Below are 19,188 nucleotides of genomic sequence, written 5' to 3' on the forward strand. Positions count from 1 at the left end.
GTGAAAGATATATAAACAGTAACAAACATACTAAAACAGAAAAAAACAGCTAAAGATTAGCACAAAACAGAAACGAATGGAATGATGAATCAAACCAACCAAGTAACTGATGAATAAAAAACAAAAAATCCAAGAGCAGTAATGTAACATTTAAGGTGTTTGGAAAAATAAAAACATTAACAAATATTGCACTATAAAAAGAGTTAATCAGTTAAAAAAAACAAAAAAAATAAAATGATTATCGAAGAAATACTGATAATAACGTCAAGTGGTGAAATAATAATGACTACTGGCCTACTCCAATTACATTGGTTGTATCGACGACATAGATCAAATTATCATTTTTAGTTTTCTTTTTCCTTGTAATTTAAATAACCATTAAAAAGTTACAGCATGTCACATTTTTATGTTACCGTTTCATTAAATTACCACCCTCTACTATAATTTAGTACTTACACTACGTCGCTGTTGGCAACTTTCCAAGTTAGTGGTGGGGGAACTGGAATTTTACTTCGTTTGTATTTACTCCTATAAGAGACAGCCTACGCTGAGTGAGGTGGTAGTGTGTTTATTTTAAGGGCGACTTTGTTTAAAAATATCAAATCTTCACCGTAAATTTTATAAGAATTCGCCAGATAAGTTTTTATGCTTTTAAAATAAAAATTGAGCTCCCCTAAGGAATATCCGAATGTGTCATTTGCTCTTTACAGGTTTCTCATAGGAAAGGTATATCGTTACCAAATACGATATTGAAACGAAATGATATTAACATTTCAGAGCTAACTGATGAAAATGTTGATCATTCTAAGAAACATGTTATCTTACTTTTTTCTAAGAACCTTATGATTCTATTGAACTGCACCTATCCGTCAAAACAAACAAATGGTTCAATGCTAACCTAGGCCTGTCAAAACAGCAGACTGAACTTTTCGGCTGTAGATTGCGAGTGAAATCTGTTCACAGATGATACAATCATTATCCTTTACAAAAAAAAGCTACTATTTTAGTGTTTTATGAAATGGAGAAATTTGTACTTTTTGATTATGACATAGATCGATTTATGTCAACCAGAAATAGACCATAAACCTATAGAAGAAGGCGTTTTTGTCGATTCATCTAAATATAGCCTAAAAGCAATATTACTCCAGTGGAAAGAAAAAGTCTACACCAGTTACTTATTCAGTTTCGGTGAAAAAAGATAACGTAAAACTTTTGCCATTTTGATTACGATTACGTACACATAATTTAATTGGAAAATCTGTGGGGATTTGAAAGTCACAGTTATATTAATATACTTTCAAGGGGATTTCAAAAAATATTGCTGTTTTTTTTTATTTTTTAGGGTGTTAGAGCAAAATTTTATAAAAAAATACTGACTAAAGAAAATCTTTGAATAAGATGATCAAAATATTTTAACTTTTATAATAAAGAAGGGAAAAACTTCAAACTTTAAGAAAACCCTTTCCAGTACTAAACGAAGCCAAACTTAGGAGGGTATTTATTTGGAAAATTTGAAAACCTGTTATTTAGAAAATTGAAAGGGATTAATTGCATCAATCAAAAGTAATTAGCAGCAAAGGAAATTATTTATAAAGTGGGAAAAGCATTTTTAGGTAACAAAAAAGAAAAAAATACAAAGGCCTCGTACAATACTTCTACGTCCTATAAAATCATGGGATATCAAAATTCACTAAATTATATTTTCTATATTTGTATCTCGATTTCTTCCCGGGAAATATTGGCGGTGGTTAGCGACGAATAGAGAGAAATTTACCCAGGACATTAGTGCCATGGACACTCGATATCAAGTTTACTGGGACCCAGCAATGAAGGGTGACTACTGAAGGTTTGTAATAAAAAGATTTGACTCCAAGTGAAAGAAAAAAAATAAGAAAATCTTATCTTATTTAGGAATTGTTAACATTATTTTGTTATTTTCCTTTTATGTAGCCGACTAAGTAATCCAATAAAATGTTATTTCATGCTAAATAGAAATATTCATAATGAAAAGTGTGTTCCGATTATTTTTTTCTATGTTTTATCACGTGCAAATTTTTTTGCTATTATCAGTTGCTAATGCAAAAACGAGTCGATGTGTAACAGCTTTTTGTAATTATTTTTCAATTTTCTATTACAAAATTAATTATAAATAAGTAAATTTACTGATTTTAAACAAATGTTTTTTGTAATCCAATGTTATCATGCTTGTTGGTGTCGTGACTTCTTAATGAACAGTTCCAAGTTTTCGATTTACTTTATATGAAGAATCTTTCTTTTATCTTCTCGTTATCAAACTTTCTGATTTTTTTTCAACTTAATAAGATAATAAGATAATAAGTTTTATCTAAAATATTATTGCAATGCTGATTCTGAAGCTTTTCTGATTCTTTTAGCTTTCAACCAATCGATAAAAACTACTCTGAAAACATAATCGAGATTTCTTTTTTATAGTTAATGAGAAGTTAATAACAACTTTTGAAAATTTAATATAAAATTTAACTTAAAATATAAATTTAATTTCTTTACGTTTAAGTAACGTGATAGACTATATAATAAATTGTCAGTTTTATGATATTTATTGTTATGAACTCTCATGAACTTATTTGTTAAATTACTTCAAATTTACAAAATTTCATCCGGTTTAAGAGTAGTGCGTTTTCTTTCAAGCTGGAAAAAATATTTTTGTAATACTGAGTTTACAAAACACTTCCCTACACACAATATACAATATATAACATTATACCACACACACACACACACACACACACACACACACACCAAAAGTAAGGAAAAGTTTGCGGATGCTGATAAATAAATGATATTAAAAATAAAAACAAAATTATCTGAAAATATTAAGTTTATAAGCTTCTATTAGAATTTAAATTTACTATCAATTACAGAATGATTCAGAGAGTCTAAACCTGCTTAATTTATTTGCCATTCGAATTGGAAGCCTATTCTTAGTCCAGGATTATTACTTATTGCTTAGATTTTTAATATTGAAGTAGTATCATAGTTATTAAATTATATCTTTCAAGAATTTATCCTTTATTCAATTTTTCATATTTTTTTATTTTTAACAGATCTGATGAGATTAAAACAAGTAATTAATTATTTTCACTTGATGATTAAAAATGATAAGAATAATGAAATATAATGTCCAATTAAAGTCTATTAATAAAAGGGGTTTCCCATATGCATTTTATTTAAAATTAATTTTACATCACACAATAAAAATCTATTATTTTTATATAATTATTATTATTCTATTCTCTGAATTTAGTTCACCTTGGAACAAGTCAGGTCATTTATTTATTTGCGGTTGTTTCTTTTTTCTGTCTTTCTATCTGCCCGGTAACTCTTAATTTTTTCTGATGACTCTTTCCTTTGTTCTTCAGAAAGTTCAGCTCTGTTTTGTGTTTTGGGGCTACTTAGAACCTTTTATTTTCATCTTTTAATAATCTCTCTAAAATTTCTTTTTCTCTTATAATTTCAACAATTATCTTTAGTTCTTTTAGATCTTTTTGGACTTGAGTGAATCACTTGCCTAGAGTTTTTTTACTCTGGAAGAAATCAAAGATTTGTTTAATCAAACTACTGTTATTTATTCTAAATAAACGGGAATAAATTGCAATTCGTCGTTTCCTTACAGTGTCTAAAAAATTTTCAGTTTTAGTATAACGTTTGTCATTTGGAATTAATTTTACCTGATTATTTTGAGATTTAGAACCTAAAATCTTTCTTATAATTTTTCTTTTTTTTCTAGATTTTCTACTAAACTTTTGTTGCACAGTCTTTGGATTTCTGCCGCATAGAGTGCGGCAGAATGGCCGCACTCTATGCGGCAGTCCGGCTTTGTCAGAGTTTTATAGTGTAGAAATTTTGAGTTCCGATATTTGTTATACGAGTATGTGTTTTTTTTGTTAGTTGGAAAAATAATTTCATGTTATTAGCTGTAATTGTTAACGCTTTTTTATCTAAATAATTCCAACTGATCATTCTCCGAGGTATATGAAGTTATCCACTTTCTCTTTTCCTTTTATTATTTTGTACTAAGGAAATTCGGTCAGTATTTTATCATTAATCAAAATTTTAATTTTTCAAACGCGATTTTTAATCTCACTTTAGTAGCTTGTTTTTCTAATTTTTTTAAATTTGTTGATCAGTTTCTTTCCATTTTTTAGCTAATAATGCCATATCATCAGCGAAAGCTAATCAGTTAATCTTTAGTCCTTTAGTTACCAGTCTTATTCCACTATTTTTGTGTAAAATTTTCTTCCGTTTTGTAACTACTTTTCAAGAGCACAGTTAAAAAATAGTAGAGAAAGTCTATCTCCTTATCTTACGCCGGTTTCGATGGGAAAACGATCTGTTAATTCTCCCAGAAATTTTATTTTAGAGTATGTGCTAGTTAACGTTGCTTTGATTAAGTTTGAGGTTTTTTGTTATTTAAACCTAATTCTGTTATTGTTGAAAAAAGTGATGTTCTACCTACCGCATCGTATGCTGTTTGAAAATCAATAAACTTTTAACATATGTTCTATTTTGACATTTAAAATATTCCATAATATTTTTGAGATTAAAGATTAGCTCTGCGCAAGATCTATTTTTCCTATATCTACCCTGATATTCACCCAGTTTTGGATCCAATTGAGGTTTAAGAAGAGCTTTAAACAAAATTTTGTATGTAACTTCCAAAAGTGAAATTTCCCTACAGTTACTTGGCTCTGTTTTGGATCCTTTTTTATGAAGTGGGTGGATGAGTGCAGTCTTTCAATGTTCGAGAATTTTTTCGTTATTTAATATTTTACTAAAAGATTTGGCCTTCTTCCACATTTCTGCTATAATTCAACTTTACGCAGAAGTTTTATATTCTTAAGTTCTGTAATTAAGTTTTGAATTTCAACCAAATCCGGTGGTGTAGAGTGTTTTGGGTTATGGTTTTTTTAATTCTGGAAATAAACGTTTTTTTGTTTCTCACAATTTAATAAATTTTAGAAATATTTCGCTAAGATTTTACTGTTATCTGTGTTTTTTATCATCCTTATCTTCCCGCTGAAGGTTTGGTGAATTATATTTAGTTAATTTTTGTTTAATTACTTGGTAGAAGTTGCGAGATTTATTTTTATTAAATTTTTCGTTTATTTGGTTTAAACGTTTTTTCTCATTATTTTTCTTGACTTTTTTATCTTTTTATCAACTTCTTTTCGGATCTTAAGGAAATTTTACCTATTTTTCTCATTTTTGGTGGATTTTCGCTTTTGCCAGGCATTTTGTCTTTTACGTGATAAAATATTTTACGTGAAAAGAGCGAAAAAGACAGAGTCCCGGCGGGTATTCCCCACTCAGGGTATCCTCATTAGAGGCATTGGTATAAAGACCGAGACCCGGCTCCCGGTGTGGGGACCCAGGAACGGCATAGCTGGGCCTGGTGGATCTTACTCTGGGGGTTTGAGGCGGGCGCAAAGTAAGATTTGACCGGCGGGCCGAGACGTAAAGGCCCATTAAATTAAAGGACACTTCCCTGGACTGTGTAATACTTAACTGCAAGATCCGATCCGGGAGAAAAGGTAAAACAAAAAAAAAACTGTTTAACGTGATGCAAAAATGCAACACTCTCTGCTTTTTGTATCATTTTGATTTTAATGTTTTCCCACCTTTCGTATTCTGTTAATTTCGAAAATTCGTCGGCATTTTGTATTAATTTTCCAGGATCAATCTTTTAATCTTTAGTATATTAGATTTTTTTTTTGGTTTGGAAATTGTTTATTTTTCGGTAGGTAGTGAAATCTAAATCTAAATTAATACTATTTAATATTTAACATTTTGAATTTCTTTTTGTACAATTCTTTTTGATCTACGTGATCAAGTTGAAATTTTTCTAAGTGGGGATTTGGCGAGATCCACCTTTTCTGTTTTTAAATTATTATTAATTCTTTTTTGTAATACCATTTTTATTGGGACATCTTTATTAGAATCAGATGTTAAAAAAAATTATGAAACGGCAATAATTTTTAAATTGACTATATTTTTTAAAAATTTTAATTTTAAATTACGAAAAAAATAAGATTCCGCCGAGGACGTAACTAAAATAGATTAATCAGATAAATTCAGAAAAAAATATAACAAAAATAAATAACGTATGATGAATTGAAATAGTGAGAATCGTCAACTGTTTCTGACAATGAACTGTAATATTGTTACGTGCACGTATCGAACAAGGAACATATCTAGAGCGTATATAATCAACAATATTGTTCACGTAGAAATATATCTTCTTGATGTCGGTCACAAGGATTTTATGGCGTTGATAATTTTCTCTTTCATTCTGCCTCACTACTCGAGAAAGATTTTTTAAATCAGTCATGTGATTATTAACGTATTTCTTTGTCTGTAAGTTTTTTACAATGAATGAATGACTTTTTTAAATCAATGCACATTTAAAAAAATAAAATAATTTTTGTTCGTTTGTTTTCTGGTAAATATTTTCATCCCGAACAATAAAATAAGTATTAAAAAATAAGTACCAAACTTTTATCATATAATTTAATTAACAGAATAAAAATTAGTCGATTATGAATTCTTTAATGAAATAATTAGACAATAAAAGCAGAGATTAGGGACTGTGAAAAAACTCTGCATAAAGTTAAAAAAAAATTCTGCATAAAGTTAAATGCATGTGTGTTTATTTCCCTAAACTAATAGTATTTATCAGAGTATGAATTTTAAATATCAAAAACGATATTGAACTACTGTTTAGCTCTTCCCCGAAACAGAAGGTTTCATATTTGCCATCCAAGACTATGTGATAACAACTGGAAATTACAAAAAAAACATTATCGGCGACCTATCCACCACAACTGACACATGCAGGAGATGCCGTCAACAAAAGGAAACAGTGGAACACAACACAGGTGAATGCAGAACTCTTATTCGAACCGAATACACAGCCTTACATACCGAAGCAATTAAAGTAGTACACCAAGCACTAGCCACAACATACAAACACATCAAAAACACGGATCACTAACACAAATACACACCAACATACATGCTCGAGTATAATAATTACAAACTGTTTTGGGATTTTGGCATTCATACGGATAAAACAATCCCCATTGACATCACTTTCCGATCAAAAAAAAAAAAAAAAAATCACCTACCTAATCAACATTGCCATCCCTAACGACACAAACATCTAAACCTAATACACCGAAAAAAATATCAAAATACACCGATCTAGCAATACAGATAAAAAGGATCTGAAAACAAGAAAAGTCATCATCCCCCTCATATCTCACATATTCACATCAAATCTAGTACAGTTAGGACGTAGTACACACATACAAGAGACTTCCAGAAAGTAGCCATTTTTAAAACAGGCAACATTGTTAGATCTTTCTTTAATACGGAATCATAACAGTGTTTGTACTGACTTGACATAGCCCGTCAGTGCAAATTAAGATTGCAGTCACATGTGAAAGATAAAATAATAATAAAAATTGATTATGGAAGATAATCAATGGTTAGAAAATTACACTAAAAACCATGAATCACTTTAATAATTAAAAAAATGTTAAACAAATGAAATTAACATTCATAATTAAGTGGAAAAAAAATAAATAACCTACGATATTTATTGATTCTATCATGTTCTCCTTTGTTTTAAAATATTTAAACTAAATAAAATACTTCATGCGATAAGTAATGAATATTATGTAATTACTTGGGGCTTTATTGTAATGAAATATATATAATGCTAATGTCAAATGTATAATGCAGTACCGAAAAACTAGTAGAGTTAAAATAGTAATTAATTATTAAACACTTGAAAAGATTAAAAGCCGAAGGTTGAATATAATTTCTACAGTTTTAAATCTAGTTTTTTAGCCTTTAATAGAATATTTTCCAAAATATAATATAAAATATGAAAAGTACTTTTAAAATCAAATAATGAAATGAAACAATGAAAAAGATTTGATTTGATTCTATGATTCATTTATGAAATAAGTAATCAATATTAAAAAAACAAGAAAACAGATGACTTATGAATCTACTTAATAGAGACAGGTTTTTAGGTTGATTCCAACAGTAAAATGTTTAGAATTTAATGAAGTTAGTTTTCGATGATCAATTATTAGAAAATAAAAATAGTTTTTACTTATTAGTTGTTGTTATAATATATCATTTAATGAAAACAGACATTATGACATTCTTACTGAAAAAATGTATTTTTTATTTGTTTTAAAATTTAAAGAGGAAAAATGCAAATCTTCAAACGGCAAAGGTAATTGAATATTACTTCTACCTTATTTTAAGAAACTTGTGAAGCTTAAAATTTATATTCATCTCATTTTCTATCGTTAACAGCTCTGGAATGGACCGGGTATAACTCCATGTCACTGTAAACCATACGGCTCATTTTATTATACGATTTAAAACCACGGATTTGAATACTAAATCGTGGATACCGGTGATCTTCGGTGGTTGGCTTTCAATTAACCACCCATCTCAGGAACGGTCGACAGGGACTGTACAACACTACACTACATTTACATATCATCCTCATTCATACTCTGAAGTAATACCTTACGGTGGTTCCGGAGGCTAAACAGAAGAAAAAGAGATCATCAGACATATAAATTAACAAAATATTTATTTTCTTATAAGGAAAAATATTGCGTCTATTTTTACGATTAAAATTTATTCGTAATACTTTGTTCAATATACAGAGTCATCACAAATGGATCTTCCTATTAAAAATTTGAAAAACTTACATTTAATTTACTCAAATATATGGAAGTAACGTCAACGGAAAGGAAAGCTCAAAAATGATCAGTAGTTGGTACAGCTGACTATCTTGGTAGCTATTAATTTCATCGCTAGGGTAATAAGTGAGAAAATGCTGCCGACGAAGACAGGACGATTTTTGCGTGTTAAATTTTCACGTTTGCCAGTCTGTTATCATTGTGCAACATAATTTTAGAAGGAAATCTGGTGAAGGTGGATCCAATTGGCCCAATATCTAGAAGTGATATTATGACTTTAAAGGAAGATATGCATCTGTAAGCGAAAGTTAATCGGCGTCCACCAGATCTGCTGACATTGTTATTCGCGAACAGGGATATTTTGAACAAGGCAATTTTACGTATTGGGAACAAATTTCTTGAATTATAACAACAAAACAAAATCTAAAATACAACATAAAAACTACTACGTGTAAAAGCTTCACAATAAGAGAATTTTTTTTGGAAAAAAGACTCAAAAATTTTGAATTATATTTATTTAAATCGACCACCTGTTTTAGGTCACATGAAATGTAAAATCACTACAAAATTACATGCGAGATATAAAATATATATATATATATATTTAATATGAATCCGGAATAATGGGCTGGCTTTGAAAAAAAAAAACATTTATTTCTTTTAAAACAAGGATAATAAAATTGTAAATAAAAATATTGTATTTATCTATGTAATAACAATAATTAATAATTATATAAAAAAATACTAATATTATGACTGTTATACTCACATTGTTTTGTTTCATTGGCTGACCGATCATCGGTAAGTGTGACCACTTCAACATTTTATTTGAAACTGTTGAAGTCATGAGATACGCTAGCACGACTCTTCCAGGTAAATAATATCTTATGTTCAGTTTTATATGTACACACTAGTTAATTATTTTAATATTTTACTGCGTTCAAAGAACCGCAATAACACTAAAGATTTACTAATACATTACACAGTAGCCAACTCGGTTCATTTAAATGTAAAAACTGGATAGACGGTGTCGGTGTATATAATTATGCCTGTAAAATTAAACCACTGTACGGTTTATAAAATCTTCCGTCGCATGCATTTATGGTTTTATAAAACTTAGACAATTAATTACACACCAAAGACCCTGATTTCTATTATCGGCTTCATCTTGGCACATTTCCAACTCTTGCAATTCAATGTTTACATGTAAGTAAAGAGCTTATATATGCAACTGCTTTAAAAAAAATAAGAACTTTCCGTAATTCACTAGTTTGAGCAAAACGCGGTTATTTTTCTTGGGAAGTTCTAATAATGTACTCAAGAATTTAGCAAAGTTATATAGAAGGACTGCTTAACAATTCCATTTGTAAAATTTTTCATTTTTTTATTACGATTATTTGTAAACTTCGATGAGTTCGTAATTCTGAGTTTTAACATAATTTAATCTGATAAAAAAAAAAATATGAATAAAATATTTCTCAAAAGGAAAATAAGTGGTTTGATTTAGTACTTAATACAATTACAAGTTTGTTAAGACATCTGGCAGGTACACTTTTCAAGGTGAAAGTACATTTTGGCCGCGGGTTATGAAACTTTCTCTGGGTTAATTCGTGACTTGTCATTAAGAGCTCTCGTTATATCAAATGGTCAGTGAACTAACAAATTTGTAAAAAAATTGTATACTTGTAAGCACGTGCAGGTAAATTTTGATATAATTAAGCTCTCATGGTAAAACCACTTTCCAAAAACAAAACTTACATTAAATTTCCTAGTTTTCTGGAAAGGCTTTTTACATTGATTTTTTATAGTAGTAGGGTATGATTAATAAATTTAGAATAAACCTATTATAAAATATGCTTCAAAAAAGTGAAGCATATTTTCCATTTAAGTAAATTATAATTTTAATTGCATTCGTCATTATTTTTCTAATCGATTAAGGCGACCTGTAATAAAAAACAAAGAAAGCGCATAGTTTTTCATAGAGGGGAGACATTATATATATTAGTCTTCTTTTTGACATATGTCTGAGGTGCAATATTCTTTTTCTGAAAGTAACAATATTTGTTATACAGCGTTAAAAGGGTGAAGGTGTCATTATAGAACTGAATATTACCAGTATTTCAGTGGTTCAGGCTTAGTGTGCCGGTATGCAACAATATAATAATTTCAGTGAAAAAAGGAACTGAGAAACCCTTCCACTCCTCACTCTAGTAATTCTGGATGGGATGCTGTTAGTTTTAACCAATGGTTATGCCGTTTTTGTGCGTCATCGACTAGTGACTAGTCGTCTACAACCATTATGATTATAGTATCTAGCATATACATAAAGATTTTGGCTTCTATTTCCAGGATGATTTACGCGAACTAAATCATACATTACAAGTTCTCGGCATTATAACTTTACGAATTTAAATTATTTCAAGTTTTTTAACTAAAAGTTATGAAGTGTGACCAACAAATTATAATTAAATGTTCTTTTTAAAACTGATGTATTTGAACTTAACAGAACAGATATTAATTGTAAAATATGGTTGAAATATGTAAATTTAGGTCCATAATACTGCTTTCAACCTAGTCTATATTTATATACGCGTATTGTTATTAACGACGGATTAAGTTTCGTGCCTTTTTGAAATTAACAGGCATAGGTTAAATTACTCCTTGTTTTCGCGGACGCCTTGCATATTTTCTCTATAAAAAAATTGTTATTGTGATTATCATTTTTTAAAAGTAATTTTTAATTCTTTACAGCGTAATTTTGTTTTTGATACGACATCATGACTTGAAATAAAACTCAATGAAAAAATATTTTTAATATATCTGCACAGAAATAAATTCTATCTTGAGGTCGAAGACCGAATTTATTAAAATATAAGTATTATTTGCGAACTATTAAACTTATCTGAAACTACGTAACTCAGAAAATTACAAGAAGTAAATATCGGGTATGTTATGTACAGAAGATGTTACTGCTTAAGAGATTATTACTGCAGTCTAATACTTCTGTAATTTATTTTATCATTACGTCATTAAATTTCCTTATTCTTCCTGTATGGAACCGAACGCGTTTATTTGCTTCCCATCACAAGTCCCTCACCAGTTTTGTCGATCCGTCTGTAGACCGTATCGGCCGTCGACCTCGTCTTTTCCATTTCTCATTGAACACACATTCTTTATGGCTCCGTCTCCTATAATATAATTCAAATTACATCTACGTTTATGACATTACCATTTTAACTTCGTATCCGTTATCCTTCTAATTACTTAAAACATTATATATAATAATAAGGTTTAATTTTATTTTTAGTAGTTAACTCCATACGCGGTGAAACAATATTTTACTGCTGCAAAATAAACACTTATGTTGAAGTAAATGATCTATTAAAAATCCCCTATAATTTGATTCTATCCTGTAGTTATTTCAAAATATTTTTCTATTGTTTTAAGTCTCACAAAGAGAAGAAGTTCTGTCCCTCTTTGGAGACGATAATTCTACAGAACAATCATGCCTGTATTTCTTTTTTATGTAATAGACTAAAACTGTTCGATTATTATTGATATCCAATTGAATTTTTCTACGACCCTACCCGATGATCAAACTATTCTAATGTCTAAACAGAGGGTGGTTTTCAGTTTTAAAAACCATTTTGTATGACGTTAGGCATACTAGAAACAGCGTTCTTTGATTTTATTTGTTAAGATTGCCCTATTTATTGTTTAACGATATAAGTTAACTGTTATCTGTTGTGTATACGTACGTTTTGTGAGTGTGTTGTGAAACACTGGCGTGTGTCATTTTATTGAGCTGCGTCAACGGAAAAAATATTTATTTTCTATGCTTTAAAATAATATTACAAAGTTATGGAAAAACTCTGCTTTTATAAGGTAAATATAACTGAAAGGGTTGTAAAGAGGATCTAAATAAAATTTAATGGCATTCTTTACACTACACTAAGAGTTTTAATAATTTGGTTTTAGCAATTATTTTTGTGAAAAAATATTATTTTTAATAAAAAAAAGAATAAACTGTTTTAATACTCAAAAAGATCCAGAAAAAAGTAATTAAGAGATAACCGAACTCATTTAATCAATGGTGTGTTCCACAAAAATTGGTTAGAGTATTATAAAAGTAATTAGTTAATTAGTTAAGTTAATTAGTTAAAAAGTTAATTAATTATTATAAAAAAGTATTATAAAAGGTCGACTGTTTGTTTTTATGAGTAGACCCTAAGTGACTTATACAAGAAGGTTGAATAATCGTCATTCATTAAAAGAGTTAAAAATCGGAAAAAGTAAAAAAATATGTACAGTTTTTTATTCTACTTACTGTAATAGTAATATTATTTAACGATAATGTTAATAATATATATTTACAAATGTATTTCTTAAAATAGCAAGGGGAACAATTATTTTAAAAAATGCAGTTAAAAATCCATTAGAATGAAAACGTTTATCATTCTGTTATATAAAAGTTACTCATTTAATGATTTATACAGTGAAAATTCAAGTAAAATATCAAAAACCGAATTATTCCTTAACATTATGAATGGAGATTTACATCTTTTAAGAATGTTAGAATCTAAAATTTATTTTGATATTAATATTATTTATTTCACATTCTTGTTATTTAAGTAAGCGTTGTACTAAATAACTAAATATATCAAATTTATAATGCGAGTAATATGAAATCATTTATAGCTAGTCGTTTCACTGCATAAAAAGAAACCACTTATCTAACCTATGTAATTCTAACTTTGTTTTTTATGAGTGGATAAGCAGTTTCAACGTAAGGTAATAGGTTACATATAAAGTACATACTATATAACTAAATTCTATATTATGATTATTTTACAAGGTATTTTTTTAATGACACAGTTTATACAGAATAACAATGGATTAAATTGTTTGTTAAAACACTAACAAATTCTTTGCGAACGCGTTTTTGTAAAATTCTATGACGGAGAATAGAAAACAGAGTAAAATACGATTTAGTGTAACAAATTAATTCAGATGTAGTGTACACAAAACGGATAGAGTAATAATATTACAAATATTATTAAAAAAGGATTATAGTAACGTTTAAAACCGTTACGTTATATTACATTACACTATTACAGGAATGTGATATCCAACATAGGTACTATTAATAATACTGTGTAATATAAAACACTATTAGTAAACCTCCAGTGTTACACGTAAACACAATCACGTATTACACTAGAACAACATTTAACATGATCATGTCACACAGCGCAATACCGCAACAGATCTGACCAACACAACACAACACAGTTCGATAGGCGAGTTCGACTGGGGGTCGGTCGGGCTTTTTCCTGCCTGTCCCGTTACCCGCTACCACGAGATGACGTCATCGGTGGCCGCAGTGCGCGCCGGTTCGACTACGACCAGATGAAAGAGAAACTCCTTCTCCGGTTAAGGTTCAACTGCACCGGTGGTTCTTTTCTTCTCACTCACTTACACTTCATTCCCTGACCGGTGCCGTACTTTTTTTGGCATTATTCAGATATTTAGAAAGGACAATATAAGCCAGGTAATCTCATTATTACGTAATGGAATAATTATATCAACATGCCAGGCTTTCTATTTTTTTAACCTTGTAAACATGAATCATCCTTTAAAGTTGATTCATTTTCAAAAAAAAAAAAAACATACAGAAAAATATAAAATACTCGCCTGCAGTTAACTGGTAAGATATAATTCAAGGAAGTTGTTTATTAATTTCCAACGTTAGTTCCTAGAAAACAATTCGTAACAGATGGGCGTGAAAATTAATGAGAAATAATAATAATGATTATTATTATTGTATTGTTTTGTGTTTTATGTCAAAGCATTTTTCATCAAACGTGGAGAGATAAAATTATGGGAATGACCAATTCTTTTTTTGGAAATCCTTCTGTTGAGGTGATGATTTCACGATTTGAAATTTGTTATTCAGTATTATAAATATTTTCACAGTACTTGTATTAACAGCCATACATTATCTTTTTGTAGAACTGAAGGCCAATCTCAGTAATTACATTAGTTTAATACCTCTACGATTTCTTATTTTTTCAAAAAGAATTACTGCATATCCGGTATAATGTTTTACCAGTCTGTGCGCAATACATTCACTGAAGAAGTTTGTATACAGGTGTCTGAAACCAAGATTCTAAACGTAATCTTATCGGATACAACGGAATGGTAGATTTAATAATTTAACTCTAATAGAAACTAAGAAATGAAATAATATTAGTGATTGTGTCATTTGTACACCCCTTGATATCCATAATTTAAAAAATATATTTTAGGTTTTTAAATAACGAATTTGTACTGAAATCTTGACCAAGCTCGGAGACCACTGTATCAGTATGATCAGGTTCCATTTTGACCATAATATTATCCTTGCTGTTAAATCGGTTGAAATAAGAAATGTGAAATCTCTCATAAACCCGACACCTGGAACTTAAAAATCGGTAGAAAACTTTCTTTTATAATTTACAAATTAATCGAAAAAGAAACTTACAATCCATTTGAAAAATTAATGAAATACTTCCCTAATCATCGCCGTATCTTAAATCAATGTAAAAATTATTTAAAATATTACTTTGAAAATGCTTTGGTGGATACTTAAAGTCAAAATCTTTCTTAATGTCGTTAAATGTAACAACATTATTTTATTCATGTGTTCATCCATATCTAACGCCTCGCAAGAATCTTTTTATGGTGTGGATGTTATTTAAATACACCATTGTCCGCGGATGACCTAATGACCAACAAATATTCAGAGGACTTATACTTTTTTTTACCAGTGATAGAAAGTCTTAGGAATAACGATGACTTTTAGTACTTCAGAACTAAACTGTGAAGTATCAAATTTGAAATGTTTGACTGGTACAGATCCTACGAATTTTATTCAGATGGGGTAGTAAGGTCTCTAAATGTCAGCTGCTGAATGGCTGGCTATGTTTGTAAAACCTTAAAACCCAAAGAAACCAAATTAAGGTCATACGATTTTACCGCACTTCCTCTTCTATAATATTTAAAAATATTTAATATATATAAAAATACTAATTGAAATTTGGCTCCTAAAGGAAGGAAGATTTACAGAAATTGGAGTAGCGAAATGCATTTTTTTAATTTAATTAAATGGTTTACTCCGAGAGAGCAAATAAGAAGTGAGAAATGAGATGTAGCTTAGAAAGAAATAAAAGCCTAACCGAAAAAAATAGAAGTATGAAGCAATATTTCGTCGTGTAAAGCGTATTTTAAAGGACTTAAAATATTGAAAATAATTTCAATACATTTAAATGTATTGAACTGTTTTCAAAACAATTTTGAAAATATCTCTCCATCATAACCTTGAGTTACAAATTTATCCGTTATATGATTTCTTTCAGTTGCAGAAATCGTTTAGAAAGTATTAATGTAGATCGGTATGACGTACCAGTAAAACTGACTTATTCCGTATGTATGTGGAAGCTCTAGTAGTATCTAGTAGCTGTCTAATTCACACAATTCATATTTGCTAAACTTAAGGTAAATAATCGATAGATGAAACCGTTACTTGATGAAAATCCATCTTAACAAAAGAAAATTATCAAAATATGTTACACGATTTTCAAAAACTTTATTTAAAAAATGACAGCTGTTTTGGTTTACAGTAACTTCCTCAGATATTACGTACAGAATACTAAGAAATAATAAGAATACCAGAATACTAAGAAATTCTACCTTTAAGCTTTAATATTTTGTTCGTAACATCTGAGGAAGGTACAGTATACCGGAACAGCTGCCATTTATTAAATGAATTCTGTGAAAGTCAAGTAATATATATATATTTTTTTTGTTACTTATAACAAACATTAAAAAAATCACTTTCGAATAGTTTTACACGTAACCATTCAAAATTGAAAAAATGACTTCATTCAATGTGATAATCCTTAATATGATCTATTTATTCACTAATTTTTTTAGAAGAATCTTGCACAGACTTCTTTCTTTCTTCAATTTAACTCAAAACATCTTATATTGAACTTTATCTATCCACTCTATTTTTAACATTCTTCCATAATACCACATCTCAAAAGCCTCTTTTCTTGGATTACCTGTCTTTCCAGTTGTCTATGTTTCACTGCTATACAGTGAACCGTATAAATAATTTGAAGGTCTTTTTTTGTAATTCCTCTAATTTTGTGTTAGATGATAGTAAATTCAGTCTTTCAATAAAGACCATTCTTGTTACTAAACTGCTTTTAATACCTTCATTATATCAATCATATTTTGTAATTTTATTGCCTAAACTATAAAATTTTTCAACGTCCTGTATATAATGTTCACCTATCTAAACAATTATACTGTTATTTTTCTTTTTCATTTAACATTTTAGAAGTTTCGAATTATGACAATTTTGAAGTTTATAAAGCTATAAACGAAAAAAATATAAACTATAGACGGAGAAATCCTAATTATTTTTACTTAATTATCTAGTTATAAAACCATATTTGACAGATATTGGAATATATTTAGTAAAGAATGAGTGTAAGTTGGTGAATGCTCATTTATCAGATTTCAGGGAAAGAGATCACTTACTTTTAAGATTCTATCATCTTAAAAGTAGGTTAAAAATAGGTAGATAGAATCTTATCATCTTTGATCGCTTTCTTTCAGGTAGAAAAATGGCAAGTGGTTTTAAAAAAAGAGAACAAATTACCCTACTAATAGATACAGTAAATTATACATCTTACATTACAGTGGAAATCTAATTTCTTATCATTTTTAATTTTTCCGTTAAAGAATATGGAAGAAGCAAATTTTTAAAATGGTTACTGGAGTTTTAAAAGTTTACCTTAAACACAATTTCGAGCGTTCTCTGGATGGGGAATTTTACAAAATTATTATTTTTTTATATATTACCCTTAAGGTAGGCCTGTTACCTTAACGATTTGACTCGAAGCAAGTGGGGAAATTTAAAAAGGAAAACAAAATTCAAATCAAAATTTCTGATTAATTTTTTACTGTTGTCGACTTTTGTTTATTTTTACTTGAGTAGTAGGCGACTCTAAACTGTTAAAAATGTGTGAATGTGTGCTAGCACTAAATTTATTTTCATAATTGTACTATTAACAACCCGATTTTATAGATTTACATTTGAAAGCTTATTAATCTTTAATAGACCTTATTATTTGTTACTGTATAAAAATATTTTTAACGGCTTAATTATTTTACATAAACGAGAAAGTAACGTCTTCAGAAAAGTTGGCAACGAACAAACAATAACATCGCCCTTAAATCATTGAATCCTACCATAAATATTATATGTGCAATACTGTGTATTCTGTTAAACTTACATTAAACTAGAAAATAAATATGGGGTGATTAGAATACGTAAAATGTAGCACGTGGACAAAGAGGTGATTGAGGACACCTGTTGTTTATGGGAAATAAATAAAACACTTGATTTCGGCTCGAAACACTAAGAAAATGCTTAATGCTCAGCCTACTTAATATGATAATGAAAGCGCATTGCAAAAACTTCACCGATTTATTAACTCAATTTACTTATTTGTTATTATTTTGACTGTGTTCCAAATGATAAAAAATATTCAGGCTGTTTTATTTACAGTGAGAAGTGATCAATAAAACGATTGAAAGTTAGAAAATATTTGTGTTTGTTATATTTAACACATTAAATATTTGCGGAAATGAATTTTCGTCGAATAAAATACATTACCGCAAATAAAATATAATTCTTTACTTAAAATAAAAATTTACCTCAAAAGAAAAATAATTTCACCTACATCTGTAGTGTGTAACTAAAAAACATTACATTACTACAAAACATCGTTAGACTGAATAAAACTGTAAACACAAACATAAGTATAATAATCAGTTCAAACAGTCTCAAACTAAGGAAGAAGTAAATTATTAAACATTTATGCAAGTAATTTTACTAAAAATTTGGAGACGAACACCATTAGGAATGACCTGTGTACCCGTTAAGTTGAATTTGGTTGATTATGCCACAAGCGTTAAGCTAAGAAACCAAATTTATAATTAAATCATGTATCTCCCAAAGATTCTTAATCTATTTCAAGTTGTGGGTAGGTAAGCCTAGTGCCATTTTTATTGGCAATTCTAAATTTTTGCGAATTATGTCCGGTTTGGATCACAATCACAGACCAAGCAAAAGAGGTCTTGTGCTTTAATTCGACTTTAGTTTCGTTTGTTTGCGCGTCTATAATTGCAATTGAGATCCATTCTTGGCGTCGATAAAATGTTCCACAACCAATTTAGATAGAAAATTCTGTTTTGCATTTACTTTAATTTTCACTTTATTGATTCAATTTCGTTGTAGAACTCAATTTGTCGAATTCAATACAAAATGAGCAAGGAATATAATTTCAGTTTTTACTTCCTTGTA

The 19,188-nt window shown here is 29.0% G+C and overlaps 1 protein-coding gene across 4 annotated transcripts in view; it reads right to left on the bottom strand.

Annotated features, from left to right (window-relative positions):
• Window positions 1–19,188, bottom strand: part of Rhp (GTP-Rho-binding protein rhophilin) — a 312,084-nt gene that overhangs the window by 148,592 nt on the left and 144,304 nt on the right. The window contains exon 1 of one of the 4 annotated variants that reach the window (XM_075373156.1): window positions 9,538–9,630. The exons of the other annotated variants lie outside the window; for them this stretch is intronic. Within the exon in view, the coding sequence (XP_075229271.1) occupies window positions 9,538–9,615 (78 nt within the window). The 5' untranslated portion in view covers window positions 9,616–9,630. Of the gene's footprint in view, window positions 1–9,537; window positions 9,631–19,188 lie in introns of those variants that run through there. 4 annotated transcript variants of the gene reach the window in all.

Source organism: Lycorma delicatula, chromosome 1 (assembly GCF_047948215.1).
Source record: "Lycorma delicatula isolate Av1 chromosome 1, ASM4794821v1, whole genome shotgun sequence".
In the NCBI taxonomy this organism is placed as follows: Eukaryota; Metazoa; Arthropoda; class Insecta; order Hemiptera; family Fulgoridae; genus Lycorma; species Lycorma delicatula.